This window comes from Protopterus annectens, chromosome 17.part0 (assembly GCF_019279795.1).
Source record: "Protopterus annectens isolate FY-2018-M chromosome 17.part0, PAN1.0, whole genome shotgun sequence".
Classification (NCBI taxonomy): Eukaryota; Metazoa; Chordata; order Ceratodontiformes; family Protopteridae; genus Protopterus; species Protopterus annectens.
Genome location: NC_056751.1, coordinates 152,921,130 through 152,947,493, shown reverse-complemented (window position 1 = coordinate 152,947,493; position 26,364 = coordinate 152,921,130). Strand labels below are relative to the sequence as shown.

At 40.1% G+C, this 26,364-nt stretch overlaps 1 protein-coding gene across 1 annotated transcript in view; it reads left to right on the top strand.

The window, feature by feature from the left end:
• LVRN (laeverin) overlaps window positions 1–26,364 on the top strand; it is a 1,030,506-nt gene that overhangs the window by 659,572 nt on the left and 344,570 nt on the right. Inside the window, exons 13-14 of the mRNA XM_044059628.1 lie at window positions 1,272–1,327; window positions 1,442–1,589. Of these exons, the coding sequence (XP_043915563.1) occupies window positions 1,272–1,327; window positions 1,442–1,589 (204 nt within the window). The remainder of the gene's footprint in view (window positions 1–1,271; window positions 1,328–1,441; window positions 1,590–26,364) is intronic.

Genomic DNA, 26,364 nt, shown 5'->3' with positions numbered 1-26,364 from the left:
TCTTCTTACCACCTTTGATTAAGGTCAATGCAAATCTAAAACTCCATTCATGTATCCATCAATCAACTGCTTGGCCTGGTAGGGATCATGATGAAGATGTATTGTGCAAGGAAACCAGACTTCACAATCCTCAGCAATGTTCTGCACCACATTCCATGGGATTCCTGGGAATATCAAGATGAGCTGACAAATATAGTCCCTCCAACATTTCCTGAGTGTACCCCAGCCTGAGTGTACCCTCCAGCCTCTTGTTAGAGGGCTACATCTTGCACTCCTCCTATAGGAAGCACCCACAAGCACCCTTACAAGATGCTCTGAACACTTGAACTGACAGTTATCATCACACAGCAGCAGTGGCCTGAGGTCCTCTTACACTGCTGAGTTTATCTGTCTGTCTGTCTGTCTGTCTGTCTGTCTGTCTGTCACAGAGAGTAAACCCTGGTACCCTGTGAATTAACCTCATTACTGTCACTTAATCTACGATCCCATCCCTTCCGTCACTACCCAATGCCCATGACCACTGGAGAGAGTGAAGACACAGGCTGATCAGTAAAAGGACTGTATTGTCCTGAGACACATCTGTCATTTCATCACCACATACTAGTAGTATATTACACCTATATGCTGCTCCATCTCCTAATCACCTCTACCTTCACTCATACACATGACTACAAGATAGTGAAACTACCTGAGGTAGAAGCTCTGTCACCTGCAAGGAGCAGTCCAGTGTTTCTTATAGTCAAGAAGGAAGCAAGGCATTGCAGCCAAATGTAAAATACAGTGCAAGTATAAGATATGGAAATGTGTTAACTTCTTAGGATGATTTAAAAATTAAGATGAGTATGCATGAGAAAACATTTATGTTATTTAGTCAGCTATAATGTACTGATCAAACAAATACTGCTGGGAAAACTTTAGATTTTCAGAAAAGCTGCAGTTTCTGCAGTCTTTAGACTTGCTTATTTCAATATTGTTCTGTAGAATTTATACCACAGTGATGTGATATAAGTGTTGTGCTTTCAGTGTCAACCTGAGCTTTTTTATCTATTCTTTTTTTATCACTCTACACTAAACTTATTGGTGTTTCATATTATACACGTCTACCATTTTTTATATTTATACAATATTTAATACTTCTAACATTGTAGATTTTCAATATTGGTCTTTGGTTCACATACTGCACTAATAAACACGCTCTAAGATTATTTTAAAGTGACAGTGACATTTTAGCTTTGTCACTAATGACTAACATATCATTTTTTATTTTCCAGGTCATTCCAGTAGCCAGCAGACTGCAGATGGTGCCAGATGTCATTAGTTTAGTAAAGTAAAAATATTTATGTCATTTTGTTACATAGATTGCCATTGTGTATTGTACGCTTAGCTTAAATGATATGTAATTTGTCTTTTCTGTACTTTATATTTTATTTTCTTTGTATAGCACTGGTCAAATTGAAATTGAGACTGCTTTAAATTTGACAAAATACTTCGACAAAGAGGAAGAACCTTTAGTTTGGTATTCAGTTCTAGAAGGGACTAAATTTTTCCGGAATCGGATGAAAAGTTTTTCTTCGTTTGGTGTTCTTAAGGTATCATATTTTTCTCTGTTTCTAGATATTTTTGTTATATTAACTAATTGCATTAAAATCATTAGAGTGATTAAATTCCATGACTGCTTTTATTTGACTCCAAAACAAGTAAAATTTTCAAAATGTTTGCACCAAGTAATTCAATTTATATATGTAACAAACTAAAAACCTAGAAAATGTAGCATGTAGTTGCTTAAGCCAGAAGCAGCTATTGACACCTTCTATTGATTAAACTAAATTTGGGCAAGGTGTGAGAAAATTCAAAACCTGTACTAATGAAATGAGGGCTATAGTAACGACTACGACCCAGATGAGCCAAGTTTGACTAGTAGCTCACCTGGTAGATAGTGCAGATAGGGGAGGACTGGTGTGCCCATCCTGGGGAGGGAGTGCTTTGGCCCAGGCTAAATATGTGTGAATTGGATTTCCATGGTGTACATCAGGAAAATCACCATAAAGTACCTTTAGTGGATGTTTAGTTTGTCTTGCTATCATCTGCCCATTGCAGAAGTAAGGAGCGGTGTATCACTAACATCCATTGTACATCTCTGTCAAGGACATCACAACATATGTGCTGGCAAGGTAGGAGTTAAAGGCAAAAACATGAACCAGCCCTGATGACTATATTAATGATGGCCTTCCTGGCCAATCCATGTGCCAGTAATGGGAAGTAATTGGCTCAGAGGGGACTGATGACAGGCAGTAGGGAAAAAATGAGCAAAGTAAAAACTTTAAAAAAAAATCAGCTTCAGAAAGAGAGAGAGAGATCCCATGACTTTTACTACAGACAAGTGTATTTTCCAGTTATGCAGCAGCTTTTAGTAAAACAGTTGTTATTGATAGTAATTTTGTTGTTAAAAATTGCTAACTCAGCATTTATAGCTGGATAAAGTTAAGATGCTCAATTAGATAAGACTGAATGTTATTTTTTTTATAAAAAGGATTGATTTTGGAGTAGACTTGAGCATATCATCTTGTTGGTCTGTTACAGAGGCCATCAACCTAGAGAAGGTAGTTAATACCACTGCTCTTGTTATAGTGGTGGAAGTGTTTCTGGGATCAATTCTCAAGGAACCTGAAAGGATGTACAACAAATTATTGGCATTGTTGATGATAAGATAAAGTAATGAAGTTAAGCTGACTGTGTTACTTTGTAATACACTGTGCACCATTTATCTGTGCGTTTGAAAAGTAAAATGTAAATGACATCATTTTTGGATGTTTGGGAAAAATTGTTGGTATGTCTATCAAAACTGGTAGAAATGAAGGATAAAGTCTGAAGGATAAAGTTGTATCTGATTGAAGTACCAGAAAAGAAGGTTTGGACTGTATTACATTTGTATAAAAAAGTTGACAAAGAGATCTGGGCATGCAGTCATTGCTATAAATGTGGAGAGCCTTTTCATCATATGTGGATTAATTAACTGATCATTTTCAGTCTTTTGTTAAGGAACACATTCTGTCACATCTAGGCAGCGAAATTAAAATATATATATATATATATTATCTGGTTAAGAGGGAATATATTTGAATAATGGTCATTCATCTCAAAAGGCTGAACAACAGCTTTAATTTTAGAATTAAGCATAACATTAGGGCTAACTAAACTTTTAGCTGATGTATACAGCTGTGTTAAAAATACTTTGCCATCTATGGAGTGCTTTAATTTACAGATATAATGATGGTCATGACAAATCTGTCACTTATACTCTGAGACAGATTAATGAAAGGGAGAAGGTTTGCAGTAAGCAATTATCCCACTGATACTGAGGATGAACTGAAGCTTTCTCGATAATAACTGCACAGGCTGGTCTGCACGGTTGTGTTTTCTAAACCTAACCTAGACTGAAGGTTTTCTGAATATTTGTTGCCAAGTGTAATATTACAGCTATCCATTTAATGAGGTTAACCATGACATGACACTTTTCTGCTGGCGTATAATTTTTTGTTTAGGTTAAAAGAGGCAGCAGGGTGCAGGGCTATTTACTTTGACAGGAGCACTTACAAATATTGAGGGTGTGGCAAACTCATTTATGACTGATCTTAGAAGTTTCTTTGAAATGAACAGTAGGGAGTGTTATTCAAGAGTTTTACAAGACATGTTGTCTTTGACATCCAGCTATATTTTTGATTCATGAGGCATGTGTGTTTGTTTTTTTTGGATAGTAACTTGTTGCTTGGTAAGGTGAGCTAATGGTCCACTGCAGGGTACAGACCCCTATGCCAGTGGGGGAAAGCTATGGCACTTGTTAATAAACATAATTTGGGAGATTATTGGACTGTGCACAGAAATACTATATATTTTTAATTTTTGGAGAATTAAACTTTTTGAAAGATGATCACCAATGGATGTTTGCCTAAAAGGTGACCTAGGTGTATTTAATGCTATTTGTCACTGGGGCACAGCCTATAATTCACAGGGGTTGGGGGGTTAATTTCCAAAGGGGAGATGTCAGTTTTATCTGAACAAAGTTTATCGGAGACTGATGATAATACTGAGAAGAATATGGACTGGATTCAGTAACTGAAGTAGGAATATTTGAAAGTAAGGTTTGGAAGAACTGTATGCGATATTGTGGGACTCTGGGTGGGTCTGTTGCATGTGACATGCTGTTAATTTATACTGCTTTGGAACTTTTATTTGGTTTAGACAGGTGTCGCCCCCCACCAGATATTTCAGTTTTCTATTTCTTTAAGGCAAATTTCTGTAGTAGTGTCTAAACTTGTTATGAGTCTAGATTAATATTACAATTAACAGTACATGTATTTTAATGCCATACTTAAATAAAAACTGATACATGTTGTTGGGTGTGTTAAACCTTGAATATCTATAGGAAGTTCATTTGCGATTTAAGCCAGTCATTCTCTTACCTAAGCATACGTTATACATATTCTTTTTTTTTAAGTTGACTATGCTGCTGATTTTGCAATGATTGTATTAAAATGGTGAGTGGCTGAGCAGAGAAGAATGTAGTCCAAGCAGAAGTGGTTTGTCTATTGACTGGATACAGGAGGATGAACTTTGTTGTTGGGACTTGCAACGAGTGTAATACTTCCTTTTTAATGGAGCTATGATTATAAAAGAAGTTAATTAGCTATACTAAATGTGATATCTACCACTGATTTATGTTTAAATATATTTATAGATATAAATATGTGTTTGTGGGTATGTGTATGTAAAGATGTGAGGTGGGTGGCCGCGGTGGTGCAGCAGTTAGCATTGCCGCCTCGCAGCAAGAGGTTTTCTGGTTCGATTCTCAGCTGAGGTGCCTTCTGTGCGGAGTCTGCATGTCCTCCCTGTGGTCACATGGGTTTCCTCCGGGTGCTCCGGTTTCCTCCCACATCCCAAGATATGCTGTAGGTGGATTGGACACTCCAAATTCACCCTAGGTATGAGTGTCTGCATGCGTGTGCCTTCTGTGGAAAGTTGGGTGTCGGGCTGGCACCTCGGCACCGTAAAACTCCACTGCCAATCATTAGCAGACGAGTGATCCACTGTGGCATCCCCTAACCAGGAAAAGAAGAAGTATGTAAAAATGTGAGGTATTGCCAGTTATGCCAGGAGAAGTACGGCAGTGGATCTGTAACATATGCCAGCATAGTTAGCTGGAATTTTTTAAAGAATTATTGTATTGTATTTGTATATCAAACTGATTTGTACAGAAGCCTGTGTTGAAAATGTATTTGTAAAGTTACTTGTGTTAAAAATGTATCAACAGTGTGCCCTGCTGGACAGAAAAAAATATACATTTTGACAGAATTACATTCTTATTTATTTATTTATTTATTTGCAGTTTGTTTGCCAGGATAGTCCATTGGGCCACAAGGAGCCCATTTTCAATGCAGTCCTGGGAAGAAACGCTCCAGAAAAATACATATACATAGTACACATTGCACATATACATTACAGATTATCTCATAGGAATACAAAGTAAATATGATAATAAAAAGTTAATGCTAGAATACATCAGTATAGTTCATTAAACAGCAATAAAAAATTTATTTTTTTTTTTTACAAAAGTAGCAGCATACGGTAACTGTTAAGTAGTTGGTGAAATAGTTCAATAGAGCTGTGGAACTATAGGAGGCAGTGATAGCGTATTTAGTTCTAGGAGAGTAGGAAGTGGTATTAGAAGGATTAGGTAGGATGGGAACAGGAGCACTTCCACTGTGAAGTTAGGTGTGAGTGCAGCAAGGTTTTAAATGAGGAGTCTGCTGCTGATGCGGATAGGAGACGGTAGAGAATTCCGGAGGCATGCAAGAGAGAAGGACATTAGGTGATTCCCAGCTGGATGTGTGGGTTTGTGCAATTTAATTAGGTTTTGGAAATTAGATTCTAGAAGTCATTCCAGTTCATGCATTTCAAATGTAGTGGCTAGGGAGGGACAAACAGAGGGGTTGAAAATGAGTCTGTGTGCGTGGATGAGTTGGGTATAAGTGAGGAGGTTAGGTAACTCAAGCCAGTTTAGTTGGTGAAGAAAATTACAATGGTGAGAAATGGCTCTATGATCTGCAGCAAATTTTGATATCTTGTTATAGCAAGAGGAGAGTTTTATTTTGAGGGGGGATTGCAGGATGGTGAGGATAGCTGCATCATATAGGAGGGATGGGATGAGATATGTATTGGCTAGTATAAGCCTGATGGAAGGAGAGATATAATGATTATGGTGGTATAGCATACCAAGTTTTTGTGGGTTTTTTTAATATTTACTTGTAAATGTTTGTCAGGTTTTAGTTGATCATCTATGAGTACTCCTAGTAGTTTAGTGTCAGAGACTATTTCTAGGGGAGTATTGTTTTTGCTGGTGATTATGAATGAGTGTTTATCTAGGGAGGAGGTTTTGGAGGCAGTGAATTACATAAGTTTAGTTTTGGTTGCATTAAGAGCCATATGGTTGTCTAACATCCACTGCTCAGTAGAGGAGAAGGCACTTTGAGTAAGCTTATTTAGAATGGGGATAGAAGAGGAGGAGCAGATAATGGTAGAATCCTCAGCATATTGGATGAGGCTGGAGTTTGGAATGGCTTGGTAGAAGTCTTTGATGAATATATTGAATAGTAGGGGGCCTAAAATGGAACCTTGGGGGACACCTGTGGGAGTATTAAGGAAGGGTGAAGTGGCTTTATTCCATTTGACTGCTTGTTGTCTGGTAGGTACTTGGTACAGGAAGGGGATAGGTTTAGTTTGGAGAGTTTATTAAGAAGCAGGTTGTGGGAAACAGTGTCAAACACCTTGGAGAGGTCAAGGAGAAGGGTGGACACTAAATGGATGGAATCACGGGCTTTGTTAATTATTTCAAGGAAGGAGAGGAGGGCAGTGGAGGTGCTATGACCAGGTCTGAATCCATGCTGTGTAGGGGTAAGAAGCTGGTTGTTGATGAGATAGGGTAAGAGTTGTTGGTGGATGCATTTCTCAAGAAGCTTAGAATAAGGGGATAAGATAGCAATAGGGTGGAAGTTTGGAATATCATTATTATTGCCTCCTTTATGTAGAGGAATAATAAAGGCTTTCTTCCAGAGTTGGGGGACCTGGCTTTCTGAGATAGACTGATTAATTAGTATGTTGATAGGGAGAGCAATGGCTTCTGTGGCTACTTTTAGGAAGTAGGAGGGAATGTCATCAGGGGCATTGGAGCCAGGTTTTAATTTTAGGAGAAGTTTTTTATGGTGGATATAGAGATGGGATTGATAGAGAATGGTGGAGGTTGGGGGCAAGGGATGCTAGGAGAGGAAGGGATGGGTGCAGGCTGAGGAGGGGGTTGCAGAGGTGTTGGTGAAGGACGATGTTAGCTTGCTTATGGACTCTGTGAAGAAAGAGTTAAATTGGGTAGCTAGGTCCATGTCAGAGGCATCTGGGTTAGGGCAAGGGTTTTGTTTTTTTCCTGGGTTGAGGAGAGATGAGATTCCTTTCCAAAATAGTTTGGGATTGGTGCTGTGGTTGGTTTGGAGAGTGGGGAAATAGGCTTTGCGGTCTGAGATAATACATTTTTTTACTTTATTTTGTAGTGTTTTATATTCGTTAAGGGTGATAGTGGTTTTATTTTTATGGTAACGTTTTCAGGCTTTGTCACAGAGTCGCATAGTAGCTAAGGTGTTTTTGGTTAACCGGGGTACAGGGTTACTTTTTGTATGTTTTGTTTTTAGGGGGGGCAAAGGAGTTAAGCAGGTTTATGAAAGTAGATTTAAAGTAGGAGAGAGCATTATCTAGGGGAAGAGTCTTTAATGGGTTCCAGTTTGTGCTTTTTGGTGCATTTGAGAAGGTTTCAGAATTGAAGTTTTTTAGGCAGCAAGTGGAAATATAGGTGTGAGTTAGTTGTATGGAAGAGGGAAGACGGTGAGCAAAAGTGAGGAAGTGGTCAGCTAGTGGGTCTGGAAGAATACCACTATCAGGGATATAGTGAGGATAGGATACTAGAATCCAGTCTATTGTAGTTCCAGTAATGGAGTTCTTGGACGGCCTGGTAGTGGAATTGATTGGTTGTGTAAAGTTATATAAGTTAATATTGAGTGAGTTAGTGGGAGATTGGATTGTGGCCCAGTTTATGTTCACATCCACCAGGATTATGGTTTCTTGAATAATGCTGGTGAGACACAGGAAAAAAATATCTTCAAGGGATGAGATATTGTCTCCAGGGGGAATATAGAGGGAGAGAACAAATATGAGTTTATGCTTGCTTAGGTGGGTAGGGCTGGTATCATTTCTGCCTTGCCAAATTTGGGAAAGAGTTTGGTATAGGGGTGACTAAAAGGGATACTGAGTAAAGGAGTGCTACACCACCCCCCTTTTTTTGTGTTCTGTCATTCCTTAACATGCGATAGGTGGGAGGAGTTATTTCAGAATCTTTTATGTGGGGCTTAAGCCAGGTTTCTGAGATGGAGAGAATATTGGGCTGGTTATGCAGAAGCCAGGCATAAAGGTTTGGAATTTTGTTACATAGGCTCTGAGTATTTAGAGCTGAGAAGTGGAGGGGTTTGCCTATTGCTTGGGAGGGGATGGATTCAGTGTGGTAGAGGGGCCTGGATTTGGGTGGATGTCCCCAGAGAGAAGGATAGAGATAAAATGATGAATGAGGGATTTGGTTTGTTTGGGGTGTAGTATACAGGTAGAGAGTTTTGTGGACATTAAACTAGTGTAGTTGGGAACAGTGTTTTTAGAGTTAGGTAGAAGTCTATAGGGAAAGAGCATGCTAGTGTTGAGGGGGTAGAGACTGGGAGATATAAGGGTAACAGTAAATGTGTACTTTGTAGAGGATGGGGTAGTGGTGTGAAATGGGAGGAGTGGTTTGCATTAGTATGTTGGGTGATATAGTTTAGTTAAGTTAAGGTAATTAGAAGTATTATTTGAGTAAGTAGGGATAGAGGCTTGAGGGTCATAATGTTGGTTTTAGGATGGTAGTAAGGGATGAGTTAAGTTGGGAAGTTAGTTTAAGAGATTATGGTTTAGGTTAATTGTTTGGTAGTTTATCAGGATAAGTAGCGTTTGGCAGTATGCTCTGAAGGGTAGGCTTACTTTAATGGGTGAACTGTGGAAGGGGATTTTGGGGGTATGATGGGTGGTTTGGATTGGATAATGGAAGTGGTGGGAGTGGCTAGTTAAGTATAAGTGTAGAGGTACTGGAGGTGTATGGGATTTGCGGGTAGGGAAGAGGAGTGGAGTGAGCCCGCAGGGCGAACGGAGCGGGTAGAGCCAAGGGAAGGAAGAATCAAGGTAAAAAAAACAATCAGTGAAGTGGGAGGTAAGTTCAAAGGAAAGTATGCAAGGGGGATAAGGGATGTTTTAGCAGTGGCTAGACCAGTGAAGGGTCTGAGGACATATGGGAAATGTGTTTTTTGGAAATGGGGGTAAAACAGACATAGAACCAACTAATGTCTAATATTAATGCTGTAGGGGTAGATATCACACCTTAGGACAGTGCAGGAAAAGAGATAATTATGTGGTTTGATGTGCTGGGGCAAAGGCTAGACAAAATGTGATTACTCATACAGCAATGGTGATGGCCTTTCCACACTTCAGTTTTCAATACTGAATGAGGACTACCTTATCTATATAAAGGGTGATGAGTTTGATGCAGATAATGATGCTGCAGTACTCATCTGTGGTGGCATTGACACCAATAACTTCAGACCCCTACAACAACCACAATCTGGACTAGTCTATAATTCATTTACTAAATTATGTTGATGTCTGTTTAGCATGACATGTGTGCACATATCGCAATTACATTTTTTATCATCAGGTTAGCCATCACTGTCAGATTCACCAGGCAATGCATGGTATTTTTTTGTCTTGCCTATATGTATAAATAATTCCAAAGGTCACAGGTCACATTAACCACATGTTCACATAATTCTTAACAGGGTCACCTTCATGTGCTGTAACATAGTTCAAACCCAGGCAACTGACACTCAGAGTCAGGTAGAGATGGTTAGAGTATTGCAGGGTACACGTAAGGAGTTCCACCAATACATGGGAATGATTAAGGGCAGGGGCAATGCCAAGAATCTCCCTTGTTTGTACATACAGAATCCCTGTCAGTGTTCATGCACACATTACTAAAGACAAGCATTGGGAACACAGGTGGATGTTGGCACAGAACTGTCCACATATGTGCTGGATGACTAGGCCACACACCACACTACATTCATGTGGATTTCACAAAGAAGACAGCAGAGCTTATCAGACTTCCACAACATGTGGAAGAATCTCTCAGTCCAGGTCTAGGCCCCCCAGCACAGTCAGTCAATGTCAAGAGGTTCTTCTGCATCCAGTAGATTAGGCCATCAGAGCAACTCGGCTATCAGCTCATATGCCAGGACTTGCTCTCAAGTTATGGGTACATCAGTCACACTCTCCTTAGAGAGCATTGCATATGACAACTTAAGAATGTAACTTAGTCTGAATAACAGTAAGAGGAAAACAGTACTTACCCAGCAGCCTGTATACACACAAGGCTACAGCAGAACTTCAAACTTGAATCTGAGACACAAAGTAGAGAATACAAATGGGGAAAAAAAATATAAAAACAATTCTTCTAATGCAAGTAGTTAGTGATCCTTAAAAGTAGTTTGTAATATTCATTTCTGGAAAATGCAAGTAAAAATAACAGTATAACCATAAAGATGTGTCACAACACCTCATTCCCTGCCAATACAACCAGCACTTGTTCCACTTATCCTTCAGCAATGAACAAATGATGACTGTTAATGTTGTTGTGGAAAACAGTATTTTTGTTATTGAAAAATAAGTAATGTCTGATGTACAGTGTAAGTTGACCATGCACAGTACAACATATCCTGCAAATAACACTGCATGTATAACATATTATGTGTGCAACTGTTTTTTCTCTCACTGTTACTAACTGAATGTCATGGCCCATAATTGTGAACTAGACACCGCCTCTTTGCTTGCTCAGCCATGTACTATATGTGAGTCTACTGGAGGGTTTCCCATGCTACTGCTATTGGTTGGCCCTCATCACTATCGTCACTGGTGTGAAGAATGATAGTGGGAGCTGCACTGCCACTATTCACAATGGGTGACAGGCTGTGGCAGTTGTGCACCAGACTGATGTGTTATCATGCAGTGCAGAATGCAGCAGGCAGTTAACATCCTGCATGCAACAGCAGGCTTATACTGAAGGGCTGTCCCAGACTTGTCCAGGCAATGGAAATGGGCTTTCAGCAGGCCAGTCACTCACTCAATGACTATCTGTGTCTGGGACAGGGTGGTGTTGAAATGCTCCTCAGCAGCTCTCTGAAGGTTACGGACTGGGTCACTAGTCAGGATCCAAGTGGGTATCCTGTATCACCTGGAAACGAAACAGGGAAGGGCCACATAACAAGAAATGGGGAGAGACTACATAATAGTATCTATATCACTATACAGATACTGCATTGCGTCTGTTTATAGGAATATTTAAATAATTGCACCTACCAACTAGGTGACTGTGAGGAATCCTACCATGCAGGAAGAGGAGGTAGAAAGAACCTATGTGCCAAATATGTGAATCATGGGCACTGCCAGGATGCTGGGCCAACGTGTTGGTAATGACCCCCCATGCATTACACATTAACTGGCAGCTGAGGACTTGGTAGCCCTTTGTGTTCCAGTACCACTTCCCTCATCGTCCAGATGGGGCTCTAATGGCAACATGGATACAGGCTATCATGCCAAGCACCTCAAGAAAGTATGAGATCCCACAGAAGGCATACATGATACTGAGGTGACATGAGGAAATAGATATACTCATTCACATGTGGCAACAGTATGTCAAGGAACTGCTGAAGCCTTCTAGAGGTAGAAGCCTGTGAGATATTTAATGTGTCTCTAGTTTGTCTCTGTACAGTCCCCATGGCAAGTATAGTGAGGGGTATACATACCTTGGTATCCATAGGTATACGGAGCCAATGCATCTTCCCAGTCCTCATGTCTGGGTCATAGAAACTTGCTGAAGCCCATACTATATCCCTGTCCACTCTAAATGTATCCAGGATTTCCTGATCAGCAAATATTAGATGGGTCAGCATTTGCCTGTATCTCTTTTTTGGCCAGTGCATGTCTCTTAGCTCAGCTGATTTTGGCATGGTCAAGACAGGCACCTCAGAATGAGAAATAGTTAAGCTGGTAGAAAAAGCAAGCATCTCTGTCAAATGCAAAGTAGATTGAAAAAGCAAGACTTCACTTTTTATATCTCTTATGTGCACAGTGCAAATGTGCATATAAAAAGCAACAATACACAATAGCAGGAAGTGCCCCTAATTTTATTAAGATAGTCATATATTTGTATATATCCCTCATTTGCATCTCATTTATACTACTTTGTCAGACTGGTTCAGACAGCTGCACTTACGTGCATCTGGTGTTTTTGAATCTTGGCTTAGCTGTGTTTAGGCTTGGCCAGTGTAATTTCCTGGTATGCTTAAGTGCAACAGCTATGACTAACTCACTTTTATAGTAGGCCATAACCCGATCTTCATATTTTCAGTCTCTTATATTCACAGACACTCACACAGAAATATACACACTGTGTCGGTTGCTAAGGTGTTGTTGTCATACTAAGCAGCTGAGATGCATGGTTGCGTTCCACACTAGCACTTTCAGAATGTCTTATTTTAGCTTATTAGAAAGAAATAATGTATGTCCCTTTCTAGGCACAAGTGGATATTTAAGCATTGTGTCTAACATCAGTAACTTAATAATTCTTAACAAAAGGCTCCTGTTAGCCTAAAAGCTAAAGTAATTACAAAACCCATGCTAGTCCAATAAAAGGCATTAAATCATTTCTAATTCCCAATGTCTTTATGATCACAGAATGATGTGAGGCTAAATGAAAGGCAACATTCAACATCTGTCACGTGCTCATAGTGCATAATGTCACTAGTACAACACATTTATCTTTTTATCTTCAATTATAAATAAATTAGACAGTAATCTGTAACACATTTTTGTATTCAGATACTTTTTAAATACTTAAAAGTTATCACTGCCCTTGGCATTGTCTCATCTGGAAAAAATATAGAATATTCATATAGACAGATAGATGAATAGACAAAAAGATAGACAGATAGGTAGACAAATATGGTTTGCATTCCTTTAATCAAATATGGTTTACACTCCTCTAATCAAACTTTTTTGGTCAACCAGGAAAAGGCTACCATGTGTCATCAAAAGTCAGTTGATCACATACACGTTTTTCTTTCTGTGCGTGACTGTGGTGCCATGGAGACAGGGAAGTTTGCCATTTCCCCACTGTAGTATAATCTCAGAGCTGGTTTATGTATTTAGCAGCAGTTGTGGGGGCTCCCTGCAAAAAATACATTTAATTTAATTTTAATATTTTTTCAATGAACTGGTGATCAAGCATTGGAGCTCAGTCGCTTAAGGTTCGATATTTTTTTTATGGAGAGATACACCTATATATAGATGTTTAGAGTTATTTTATACTTATTTGCTTTTGCAAAGTAATTAACCCTTCTGTTGATCAGTTTCAGTGTATACCATTGTTGGTGGTCTAAAGACATGTCTTTGCATATTAAGAATAACTCATATTTCAATAATATGTAGATGAAATAATAATAATAATGAGCAAATGTAACAGCAGCACTATTAGAAATGACACTTCCAGTCTATGTAAAATTACTACATTATGAAGAGTGGTAGAAACCAAATGTTAGCATCCTGTCACTATATCCATTGTGCACCATCTTCCTTAAAAGGACTTTACATACATAGGTTGCTGACTGGCTTTGGTAAGTCTCCATAAATGGCCATCACAGTCTACTTTGTACAAAATCTCAAAAATTGCAGATGTTATGTTTACCACACCCGAACGTTTACTAAAATTGTACCAAAATCTAGTAGAATGCTGCAGATTTCCTTTAATATTCCCACTCTGTAATCTGTGGTGGCTCCAGGTTTCTTTTCCCGCCAGGGCACAAATGGGTGCAGTAGCTGCTGGGGCACATAAGAAGCAAAAACAAAATAAAAACTACAGAATATGTATAAAATATACATAGGTTCTTAGGTTCATAGGTGTTTACTAGGTTAATGACCACAAAGGCCTTTTTAAGCCTAGCCATGTATCCCAAATCTCTGACAAGTTATGGTACCCTTGATAAGAGATGAACCATTTACAGGCTGTCTGTGTCCATTAGAGAGACAGGTGCCAAACCAGGAAATAATTTCCTAACCCCCATCCAGCTGTCCAAGTTGCACTTGAATTGGGTTAGGGAGGCATTCTGCTTCACATGGATGGGGAGCCTGCTCCAGAGATGGGTAGTCTCTATGATACATACCTGTCTCTCCAGCAGGTCCTATTTATATCACAAGCAAGGTTTAAGTCTTTAGAACAGATAATTCTGGTTCTGTTTGCTTTGTGGATATGCAGGAGGTCAATCAGAATGGGGTCTGACAATGCCTGTATGCCAGGTATAGATCTCCCCTCAAGAACCTGTAGGAGACAGAATACAGGGATAGGGCCTTGAGGAGGTCTGCATAGCACATGTTATGTATGCCTTGTATTCTTTTAGGGAGGAACCTCTGTGGACATTCCAGTTGTTGGATATGCCTGATTAGGTACATCCTGAAGGGGGCATTGTACTCAATGATAGGTCTGAAGAATGCCGAATACAGTGGAACAATGACATACTTGGACTTAGATGCCATACCTTTTGTTTATAAGTTGCGCAACATAGACTGATTTCTTCACTACTGCAGACAAGTGATGGTCAAAGGCTAGGTTATTGTCTATGTGTGCCCCTAAGTCCCTGACTACCGGTTCAACTCTAAGGGATGTGTTCTCAATGTGATATTTACAAGAGGTGGATGACTTCCCAAAGGATACTATTATGCATTTCTTGACATTTAGTTTTAGTCCATGACTCTGACTCCAGTTGTTTGTCTGTGTCAGTCCCTCCTGGAGAACACTTATGTCAGTATGGGATTCAATGACAGCTCCTAATTTGCAATCATCTGCAAATTTAGTCAGCCAGAGTTCATTGCCATTAGCCTTGACTTCACAGAAGTAAATGCCAAAAAGGAGGGATCCCTGGACTGATCCCTAATGGACTCCATTTGTGACTGGCCTCTTTGTAGAAGTTGACTCCCCAAATCTAACTTGCTGGGTCCTGTCTGTGAGCCAGTTGGCTATCCACTGGGTGACATAAGGGTTTTTAATTATTTCCATGGCTTTGCATGTAAGACTAGTGAGACTTATGGGTCTGTAGTTTCCAGGGTCTGTAGCTGGCCCATCTTTGTGCAGAAGGATGACTGTTGCTATTCTCCATTCATGAGGCATGAAGCCTGTTTGAAGGCTACAGTTAAACAGCATTTTTAATAGGTCATGTTTCATGCTATTCATAGGTTCATAGGTTGGTACTAGGCTATTGGCCCTAAGGCCTATATAAGCCTAGCCATAACAATTCCCTGGCTATGTCTTCCCAAAATATTTACTTCCCTGGTCCCCTGTCTAGCAGGGTGACTGATATCATCCCTGGGGTGAATTTCCTATCTCCCATCCAATCATCAAGGTTACTTTTGAAGAGGGACAAAGAGGTGCTCAGCTTGACATGTATGGGAAGTTTATTCCAGATTATGGGGAGTCTCTGGGTCAGGAACCTACACCTCCAGCATGTTTTGTTCATTGTGATGACCAGGTTTAGATCCCTGGAGCATGTGGCTCTGAGGGATTGGGATTTCTTTAAGTGTCGCATGTCCAACAGTTCTGGGTTTGACATGGCCTTGTATGTTAAGTAGAGATCACCTCTGAGTAGGCGATATGTGACAGAGTATAGCTGGGTTTTTTTTAGATGGTCAGCATAGGGCATCTGCTTTAGGCTTGTGATTCTTTTCGAGAGGTATTTCTGTGGAGTTTCCAGTTGTTCCAGATGTCTTGTGAGGATACCAAATGGGGCATTGTACTCTATAATGGGTCTAATGAGGGATGAGTACAGTGGGACAATGACTTCCTTTTTTCTGGATGAAAAGCCCTTAGTGATGAGGTGTGCCACATAGAAGGATTTCCTGACTGCTGTGGTGATGTAATTATCGAAGGTGAGACCACTGTCCACCTGTGTCCCTAACCCCTTATCACACTTTCAGTGTTTAGTGTACTGCCACTTATGTGGTAATTCATGGGTACATGTTTTTTCCCAAAGGGGATAACTATACATTTCTTGGCATTGAGCTTGAGCCCATGGCTCTGGCACCAAGCATCTGTTTCTGTAAGGCCTTTTTGTAGAATATCCACATCATTTGGGTATTCAGTAATGGCTCCCAGTTGCAGTCATCTGCGAACTTTGTTAGCCAGAGTCCCTTAGTGCTGGCCTGTACTTCAGAGAAGTAGATTCCAAACAAGAGCGGTCCCAGGACTGAACCCTGAGGTACTCCACTTGTCACTTGTCTGGAGCTGGATTTTGAGTTGGCTACTTTTACAGTGTGGGTTCTGTCAGTAATCCAGTTGGCAACCCATCAAGTGATGTAGGGATTAATGCCCAGCTTAGTAAGTTTATCTATGATTCCAGAGTGGGGGATGGTGTCGAAGGCCTAGGTGAGGTCCAGACAGGCTGTGTGGACCACCTTGCCCTCACCCATGGCTCTGGAGACTGATTTGAAGAAGTCAATCAGGTTGAGGAGACAAGATCAGCCCTTTACAAAACCAAACTGGGTGGGGTCCAGTGTTTGAAGGTTGCCAATGTCTTTGTTTATAAGTTCCATGATAATGCGTTCCATGGCTTTGCAGATCAGGCTTGTCAGACTAATTTGATGATAGTTCCCAGGATCCAAGGTGGATTTCCCCCTTGTGGAGTGGGATAACTGTAGCTGTGTGCCACTCATTGGGCATGAAGCCTGAGGTGAGGCTATGATTAAACATGACACTTAGGTGAGGTGCCAGTTCATTTTGTGGTTCATGTAGTACACAGCCCAAGATGTCATCTGGTCCCATGGATGCTGTATTCTTAGCTTTGGAGAGTGTTTTTTTACCTGTGTGGCCATGATTACTGGAATTTGGCAATCATTTGGTATTGAGATGGGCCCTTTAGGTGGTGAGAGGGACGTGAAGTTGGCACTGAATCGATCTGCCAGGATATTGGCAATATCTTTGGGATCAGTATATTTAATGCCATTCTGTTGTAGCTCAGAGTAGATCTGAGCATTGCCATTTAGATTCTTGACATAACTATATAGTGCCTTGTGGTTGTCCTTGGAATCTTTGGCAATTTTATTTTCATAACTAGCTTTGGAGGATTTTATGAGGGATCTCGGCTTCTTGCTGAGCCTGGTAAGGGAGTATTTTGCATCCTGGGATTTTCCTCTTTTTTGCAACAGTTTCTTCCTTCTGTTGTATAGTTTGTTTATGGCAGGAGACCACTAGATTGGCTTCCTTTTTTTGGAGGAGAGTGTCTTGGTTCTGTTTGGAATGGCACAATTCATGCACGAGTGGATGTGCTCATACAGTGCCTTAGTGTAGGATTCAGCAGTCGAACTTTTAGTTCCCATCTGCATGGGTGTCATGAAGTTTGTCACTTCTGACTTGAGTAGCATGAAGTTAGCTTTGGAGAAGTTTTTTATGGAGGTTTCCCTACTGGGGGGTGGGGGTGGGATGTGGACATCAAGGGTGATTAGCTTATGATCAGACCTGACCAACGAGGGGGTGACCACTGGTGTGGAGCATTGATTTCCCATGTTGGTAATGACCAGGTCTAGGATATTTGAGCCCCTGGTGGGACTATGGATTAGTTGATCCAGGGCATTGGAATTTATGAATTCCAAGAACTGTTGGGCAAAGGTGTTGGTACCCAAGTAGTTTTCCCAAATAATGGTAGGGTAGTTGAAATCACCCAGTATTAGGGTGTTTGGTTCTATCTTAATATTTTCCAGTATGTTTAGAAAGGTGTAGTGAGAATCTTGGGGCATGGTGGGGGATCTGTAGCTAGCTACAATTTGGATTGCAGTCTTACCTAGTGTCAGTTGTATCTACAGAATTTCAGATGCATTGTGTTGGGCAACTAGCCTGGTGGTGTGAATATCCTTGATGAATATGGACACTCCACCTTTAGTGTTTCTGTATTGGTTTGGTGGCTGAAAAGTGTGGTAAGAGTTGTAGCCTGGTATTGCAGGGGTGCTCTCTGGAGCCTTGAACCAGGTTTCAGTTATTGCACAGATATTGATGTTCTCCATTTTTAGAGGTGCCTCGAGAGGGTGCATTTTGAGGTTTAGGCTTCTAGCATTGAGTAGCATTACCTTCAGAATTTGCATGCTTATATCTGTTATGGTGGTGGTTTTGTCCTTTGAGCCTTGCCTAAAGAAGGCACTATAGGGGTGGCAAGAGCCTTAGCCAGTAACCTGAATCCCAGGGGCAATAGATGCAGACCATCTCTGGTAAACATCATGGTTTGTTGATCATGTCATACCGGGCAGACAGATACTGGATCCCCTTTGAATGACACCAGAAACTTAGCCAATTGTTGAGGTCAATCATTTTGTCCCTATACTGTGGTATCATTCTGGGCAAAGGCAGGATGCTACTCAGGGCTAGGGTCATACCTGCCTGGGCCACATTATCTGAGAGCTCTTCCATGTCTCTTTTCATGTAGTCCAGGGGGTTACATCTCAAGTCATTCACTACCAACATGGACAATGACAAGAGTCATATTTGTACTTGCTGTGGCATGACTTGAGTGCATGTGTTATGTGGCAGATCCTGGCACCCGACAGGCAGCTGACTGTAATTTTCTCCTTGTTCAGCCTGGTGAGTGGGACATCAGTGTGCCTGACTATAGAGTCACCTATGACTAAAGTGTTGGGTACATTGTCTTGCCTTAGGGGCTGTTGTTGGGTGGCACACTGGTGTTGTGAGCTATGTGACACTTTGGTTGTGATTGGTGTTTGTTTGCGTTTCAGCTTCTGAGGTCCTTGTTGCTTGGGCAGGTTAATGTTAAGGGCCTCCGCATAAGTGGGTTTAGTGTTACTATGTGTGGATGTTGGTGGCATGGGTTTTGAAGGGCTATGTGTTGCTTGAGGTGTAGTGCAGGTGTTAACCTTCTCCTCTTGACTGTCTAGCACAATCTTGGGTGGAGAGAACTTTGCTTTCAGTTTGGCTGTGTAAGTGCATCTCTCACAGGTTGTAGTGTTGGGTGGTAGGAGGAGAGGGTTGTCTGTGTACATGAGGCAATTGCTGCATTGCCCCAGTATGCCCAGATTCACCAGGTGGACAGGAGAAATCACCGAAAGCTGACCCTTGGACATGCCTGGTTCGGTGTTTCTTTTGTAAAGTGCAAGAGCTGTTTTCCCTTACCTTGGCAAGGTACTTTGCAATTACAGGCTGTTTAGTGCCTACGATTAATTTCTCCTTATTAACAACATTTAGAAGGTATCCTGTGATATTGCCTGAACCCTCTGATACAGTGTTATTGGTCTTAGAGAGAACATTAAGGACCTGCTCCCTGGTGATAGTTGGGGCAGTTTATTTGGTAGTATTTCCTAGGGGAAGGTTGAGGGGGGAGAGAGGGGTAAATTTGAAGCTGAATTTATTGGCTAGTATGTTTGCTATATCTTCTGGCTCATTATAGGTGGCTCCATTAACAATGAGCTCTGTACACAATTGCATATTGCCTTTGAGGTTGTGGACATAGCTAAAGAATACCTTGTGGTATTTTTTTACCTCCAATTTGGCTTTGGCAGACTGTATTTGTCACTGAGTGGTTTGTTTAGTTTGATGAGAGCACTTTTATCCTGTTGGGTACTGCACCTCCTAATCTTTGCCATGATTTTCTTCCTTCTGTTGTACAAACTATTGATTTTTTGATTCCATCAGAGTGACTTTATTTTTTGAGTTAGTTCTGTACTTCTTCCTGGTTGGTACACTTGCCTCTATGCAGCTATTAACATGCTTGTATAGGGTTTCTGTGAACATTTCTGCATAGGCAGCAGTGTTCTCAGGGTTTATGGGGCTTGAAATTTTGCCAGGTTATCATTTAATAGCAGGAAGTTAGCCTTAGAGTAGTTCCTGAATATTCCATGGTTAGTTCGAGGTCCAGTTTTTATTTTTACTTCAAAGAAGACCATTTTGTGGTCTGTCCTTACCAAGAAAGACTTTACAATGGGTGGTGTGCAGCACTCTCCCATATTAGTGAGAACCAGATCCAGTATGGTTGCACACCTGGTTAGTTTATTAACAATCTGGTCCAGAGAGATTGTTTTTATAAAATCCAGGAATCTCTATGCCTGTAAGTTTGGTGTCATATACAATTCCCAGTTAATAGTGGGGTAATCCATGCATATGGTATTGGGTTGGGCAATGAGTGTTTCCAATATGTTTAAATACATAGTATGGGTTTCCTGAGTCATAGAGGGTGACCTATAGCTTGCAAGGAAGTGGTACTAGATTTTGCCTCTAGTGGTTTGAACATGGAGAAGCTCAAGTGCATTGTCCTGCTTGACCAGCCTTGAGGTGTATTTATTTTTGAGATAAACTGAGACACCTCCACCTTTAGTCCCTGTCTGTGTAGTAGATGGTCTTAATGTGTGGAAGGAATTATAACCTTGCACAGCTGGTGTGCTCTCTGCACAGACATCAGCATTCTATAGGGTGAAAAGAGCTTCTAGGGAGTGGAATTTTTTTGTTTAGACTCCTATACCTTTAGATTTTCTTGGTTCTGATTTGCTCTGTCGGACGTACTTTCAGTCTGGCACTGCCTAAAAAAAGCACAGTGGGGAAAGACAACATTTTAACTAATATTTCAAAGCTAGACAGGAGAGGTGTAGACCATTCCTGTCAGAGCAACATAGTCTGTTGACCATCTCCTTCCATGCTGACAAATACTGAACTCCCTTAGAATGACCCCATAAACTAAGCCAATTATTAAAGCCATCTTTTGTTTGTACTGTGGCATCATCCTTGGAGAAGGTTAAATGCTGCTCAATGCTAGGCTCATACCAGCCTGGGATACATATTCAGAGAGCTCCATAATGTATCTCTTCATATAGTCTAGGAAGGTATGTCTCAGGTCATTTGCACCCATATGGACTATGAGTGAGTCATTCTGGTACTTATGGTCCAATGACCTGAGTACATGTGTAATGTGTGAGATTCTACACCATGGTAAGCAACTGACCATGGCTTTCTCCTTAGCCTAGTGAGAGGGGCATCAGTGTGTCTCACAATGACGTCTCCAATAATCAGAATGTTGGATTGTGTGCTGGCTTGCCTTATAGACTTAGAAGTACAGGCTCCATGAGATGTGGCTGTATGTGTTGATGTCAGTGTTGTTTTGAAAGAGTGCATTTGGGGCTGCTGAGGATTCTTGTTATATGTAGTTATATGTAGTTCATCTAGGAGGTCTTTGGGGTTTATATTACATTTAAGTGCCTCAGCATATGTGGGTCTATTTGTTTGCTTTGTATTGTGTGTGATAGGTGCAGAGTGTGTACTAATGACAATGTTATTAACATTAGGTGTACTTTTATGTGAGACCTTTGCCTCCTATGACATTGTGTAAAACATCTCTCACATACCATATCAGTTTGTTTAAGAATTAAGTAGTAGTCAGTAAACATGAGGCAATTTCTACATTGCCTCAGGATGCCCACATCCACCAAGCTGGTAATAGAGATAATGGGAAGTTCATATCCATGGCAACAGATCCTTTTTTATTGATTAGACAGTTGGAGTGAGAATACAAATCAATATCAGGACCATCCAGTTTTCAGCTCTGAGGGCAGTGCTTGTCACTGCAAACTAATTGTCCTATGTGCAACTAGGTATTGGTGAAATTTCAGTTGTGCTTTTACAGGAAAAATGTCATTCAAGATGCCTGTATAAATACAGGGCACTGCCAAACACTTGAGGGGGAAACTAATAAGTGGACCCTGATGATTTATGGATGAGGTATTTAGACATATGCTCTGAAGTTAGAAACAAATCAAGCAGTAATTCCTGAAAACAAAGAATTAGCTTGTCAAGAATGATGAAAAGAGGGGAGTCGCATGAATGGCTACTACCTGGCTACTACTAGTGCTAGTCTCACCACAGCTTCACTCTACTGGGATACAACGCTCCTTTGCTTCTTCTCTCACCAGAAGCAATACATTAGCACCAATCCCAAGATGAGAAGCAGGCCACAGTCCACAGTATTGTCCCAGATGCTGCAAGGATCTGTAGGCTTGTTGTAGCCTTTTCCAGGTAGATACTTTGAATAGCAACCAGACCAATTAGGAATGCCAAGCACAGACACTCACTGCCCAATCATAAACAGTCAGGAATCAATGCACTCTGCTCCTTCTCTCACCAGGAGCAAAATATAAGTACAATTTACAAGCTGGCACCTTTGAAGCAGTTAGGCTTTCTGGTGATCGGCAGTCTCCAGGAAATAATGCACCTGTGCTCTTCCTCTTACTAAGAGCAAATAGAAGCACTAATCCCAAGATGAATACTGACAGGCGGAATATGTGCTCTACAGTAACTGGTGGTCTTGGAATATATGTTTCAGTTTTTAAAGGTAAGATGGAAAAATGCATTAATGTCCTAAGAGCTGCAGTGTGCACTAAGCAGTTAGATATGAAAGAGGGGGTAACTAAGCTTTGGCTATGTAAGTGGGGTGCCACTAATTTTAAAACAGCAAGACAGATTGGAAGAGGTTGGGCATTTTGTATTCTGGTTCTTTGGAATAGACTGTGTTGGCCAATAAATTTAGATAGTTGAAAGGGAGTGATTTCACAAAATGATAATTTTGTGCTTACTCACACCAGCCAATGAAAGGGGGAGGGAAGGAGATATGTGGTCAAATTAACATAAGGGGCAGGCAACTAGAAAGACAGTTGAGTTTAAAAATACAGCAGCACCAGGCAGGGTGAGGAAAAACTTAATTTCTGTGTGACTCACAAGAGACACAACTGTAGTCTTTTTCCTAGTTTAAATATGCAATTAAGAGCAGAAGAAGTTGTGACAGAGTCTGGGTGAGCTTTTCCAGTGAAGCCTTGAAATGTTTTAGTTTGCCCCTTAAATGGAAGGTTTAGTTCCTAGATCCACCCTCATTTCACAGATAATTGACCTGTTATAATTCTTGTCCGAGTCAAATGAGACACTGCTGTGGTCTCTTTCCTGGTTTAAATATGCAATTAAAAACAAAATACAAGTAAAACATAGTGTAAAGAACCCAAATCACAATAAACAAAATAAAAGAAGTAATACAAAATACAAGAACGCAAAAGCAAACTAACCTTTTCCTCACAGCAAGTTGTAGTAGAGTCTGGGTGAACTTTTCTAGTCCACTTTTATAATTTCCAAAATATTCTGTTGTTGTTGTTGTGTCTTTCGGCTTTTCCCAGTTAGGGGTCGCCACAGCAGAACTCCGGTCCGCTAATGATTGGCAGTAGATTTTTACGTGCTGGCTTGCCGGGCCTAACGCACAACCTTCAAAGAAGGAACGCCCATTCACGCATGTCGCCACACAGAAGACGCTCTAACTGAGAATCGAATGGGCAACGTTTAACTGTGAGGCGACAACGCTACAGCAGCACCACCACCGCAGTTCAAACTAAATATTATAGTAACTTTCTCAGAATAATATGTTATGACCTTCAAATACTACAGAATGTACTTATCTGGTGATTCCAAATATAATGAGTTGTACATTCTGTCTTAACAGACTGTCCAGCAAGTCTTTCAGAACTTGTTCTATATCAATGCATGCAAATAACTATCAATCTTAATTTCTAAAACTCTCCATGCCCTCTGCAATCAGTTCACTGATACCCAAAATAAATCCTTCCTGTACCACCTTCAGACAAAGGCAGCAAGATGCATTTTTTGTTTATGTAAAAGTGTTCTTTGACACTTTAAATCACTTACTTCTCAAAAACCAATTTCACTTATTTGGCATCTTCATGATAGCCTGTCACTAGACAAAAATTTTCTTAACAGAACCTTTGCATTCAAACTTCACAAGGAAACCTCTACAGAAGTGCATTACCAGTCTCTGTTCCTGAATGCCAGGGGCTTGGACTCTTACTTTTCGTACATCTCAACTTCTAATTCCACAGTATGCTAACGCCAGTGTAAAACAGTTATTTTGGATTCAGATTATCTGGTCTTCTTTAAAAAATGCCCCTCCCTTTCCAGCATATCTAGCATATATTTTCATAGAGATGTTTAATACAAGGATTGCACATTTATATATATTAATGTTCCACCAGATACTACAGCAAGATATACTGTGCACCTTGGGCATGAAAACATGAAGGTGTCCCACTGTGGCATAGTATAAGGAGATAGTATAAATGCGGCTGTTAATCCAGGGTCAGATACCACACTTGATCTACACCCACAATTTAGAGCAGCAACGCATACAGGCAGTTGGTTAAGGGGGTGCAGAATTCTATTTGACAGATACAGGCTGGTATTTCCACCACCACAGAAAAATATATGCATAGCATCCTTACTGAGACTCTGCTCTGATCTAGGTTTTTACTTTCTTAGTGTTTGCTACCTTACAGGTAGACAAGCCCAAACTAATCTATTTTAAGGCATGACTTGGGCTACAAGGCACATGGAGTTATAGACATTCAGTTAAGACAGTCAGTATAATGTACACATTAAACAATGCTACACAAAAAATACAGTTAACAAAGCACATACAGAACATAACAGGAGATAAATCAGCTAATGGGCTCTTTAGTCAATGAACAATAGTTAAAAGAGAGCAGAGCTATATCCCTAATGGCAAAAGACCAAAGTCAAAAGGCCAAATATCAAAAACCTGATAGCATATATAGTTCAAGTATAAAATATTAAAAATGTCAGTGCATAAACCATACAAAAGCACTAAATGTCCATAACAGCAATCAGTTATCTTGTAACACTGTAAAACTTGATAACACCATTTAATTTACAAGGCCAACCTGACTTGAATGCCACCCTAACTTCACATCCTAATATTTCTGTACCAGTTCCACATATTCTCATAAAATCTGACAGATAAGACCCTTGATATTCCCACTTTCATTTTGTTTTGCACACCTGATACCTTTTAGGAAACACAACCAAGAGAATCTCAGATATGGGTATGCCTCTGACAGCAAGTAATACCTTTTAGGAAAAGTAACCAAGAGAATTTCAGATATGGGTATGCCTCAGACAGCAAGTAAAAGATGTATGTTTTGCTGTAACATATAAAATGACAGAAATACTACCCTTTCATAGAAAAGAGTATTAATGTTGTTGGGTTTCAGTTCATAGGAACACACAGATAATATGATTCTAACAATATTGAGTCTGACAGCTTGACAAAATCCAAATTTGTATATATTTTTGTAAAATAAGCGATACAACCAGAGCATCCAAATGTCTACATAAGACTACCTGTGCTACCTAGCAATAAAATACCATTTCTCTTTAACTGCACAAAGTATTATAGCATACTTCTGGGCTGGTCTGAAGAAATGTTTAGTCTTAACCTGGGCCTCCCAAGCAAATAAAAAGTAATATATATATATATATATATATATATAGATAGATATATAATTAATAGAATCACAAGTAAAGCCTTTTTTAAGTTATATAGTAGTATTTAAAATGAGAATTCTGCCAATAAGAGACAAAGGGGCATACACAAGTCTATGCAATCTGAAAACTCATAAAGTAGAAAGAACCTAACAATGCTTGTAAATGACAGTTTAATCATAACTTAAGGTGTTATGATATGTGTTATGGTCTGAATAAAGGCAAGTGCCAAAGGTCTGGTTGTCTATGAACAGCCTCCATTGATGTTCATTTTAGAAATGATTTTGCAAGGCTTTCTTAAATGAGATGGTGTTGTCAATCTAATAAGGTCCAGGAGATAAGTGGAGTTATATTACATGATCTCATGATAATATCATAACCCTAAGACATAAAATGCACTTAGATTGTCATTCCAGCTATAGGATACATACTAAACCTTATCTTCTTTTCATGCAGTTAACTATCCATGAATCTAAGCTTGGGGGGGGGGGTCATAAGTCCAGTGACAAAATAAAATCCCCTTATTCAGGAGAAATCAGTTTTGTTTTTACCTCATATATATTGACAACTCAGAAAAGTAGTATTTTAGCCCATTTTTGTACTTGGAGTACTGAGCAGAACTTCATTACAGCACCCCTAATGAAATGAATGAAACTGAGAGTAATATAGAATATCAGACTGCCCAGTGAAGACACATGAGAAAATGTTACCTGGGGCTGTCTTTGAAAGTCTATATCTCTGTCCCACAATGAGATTTCATTACATAACTTTCGAGC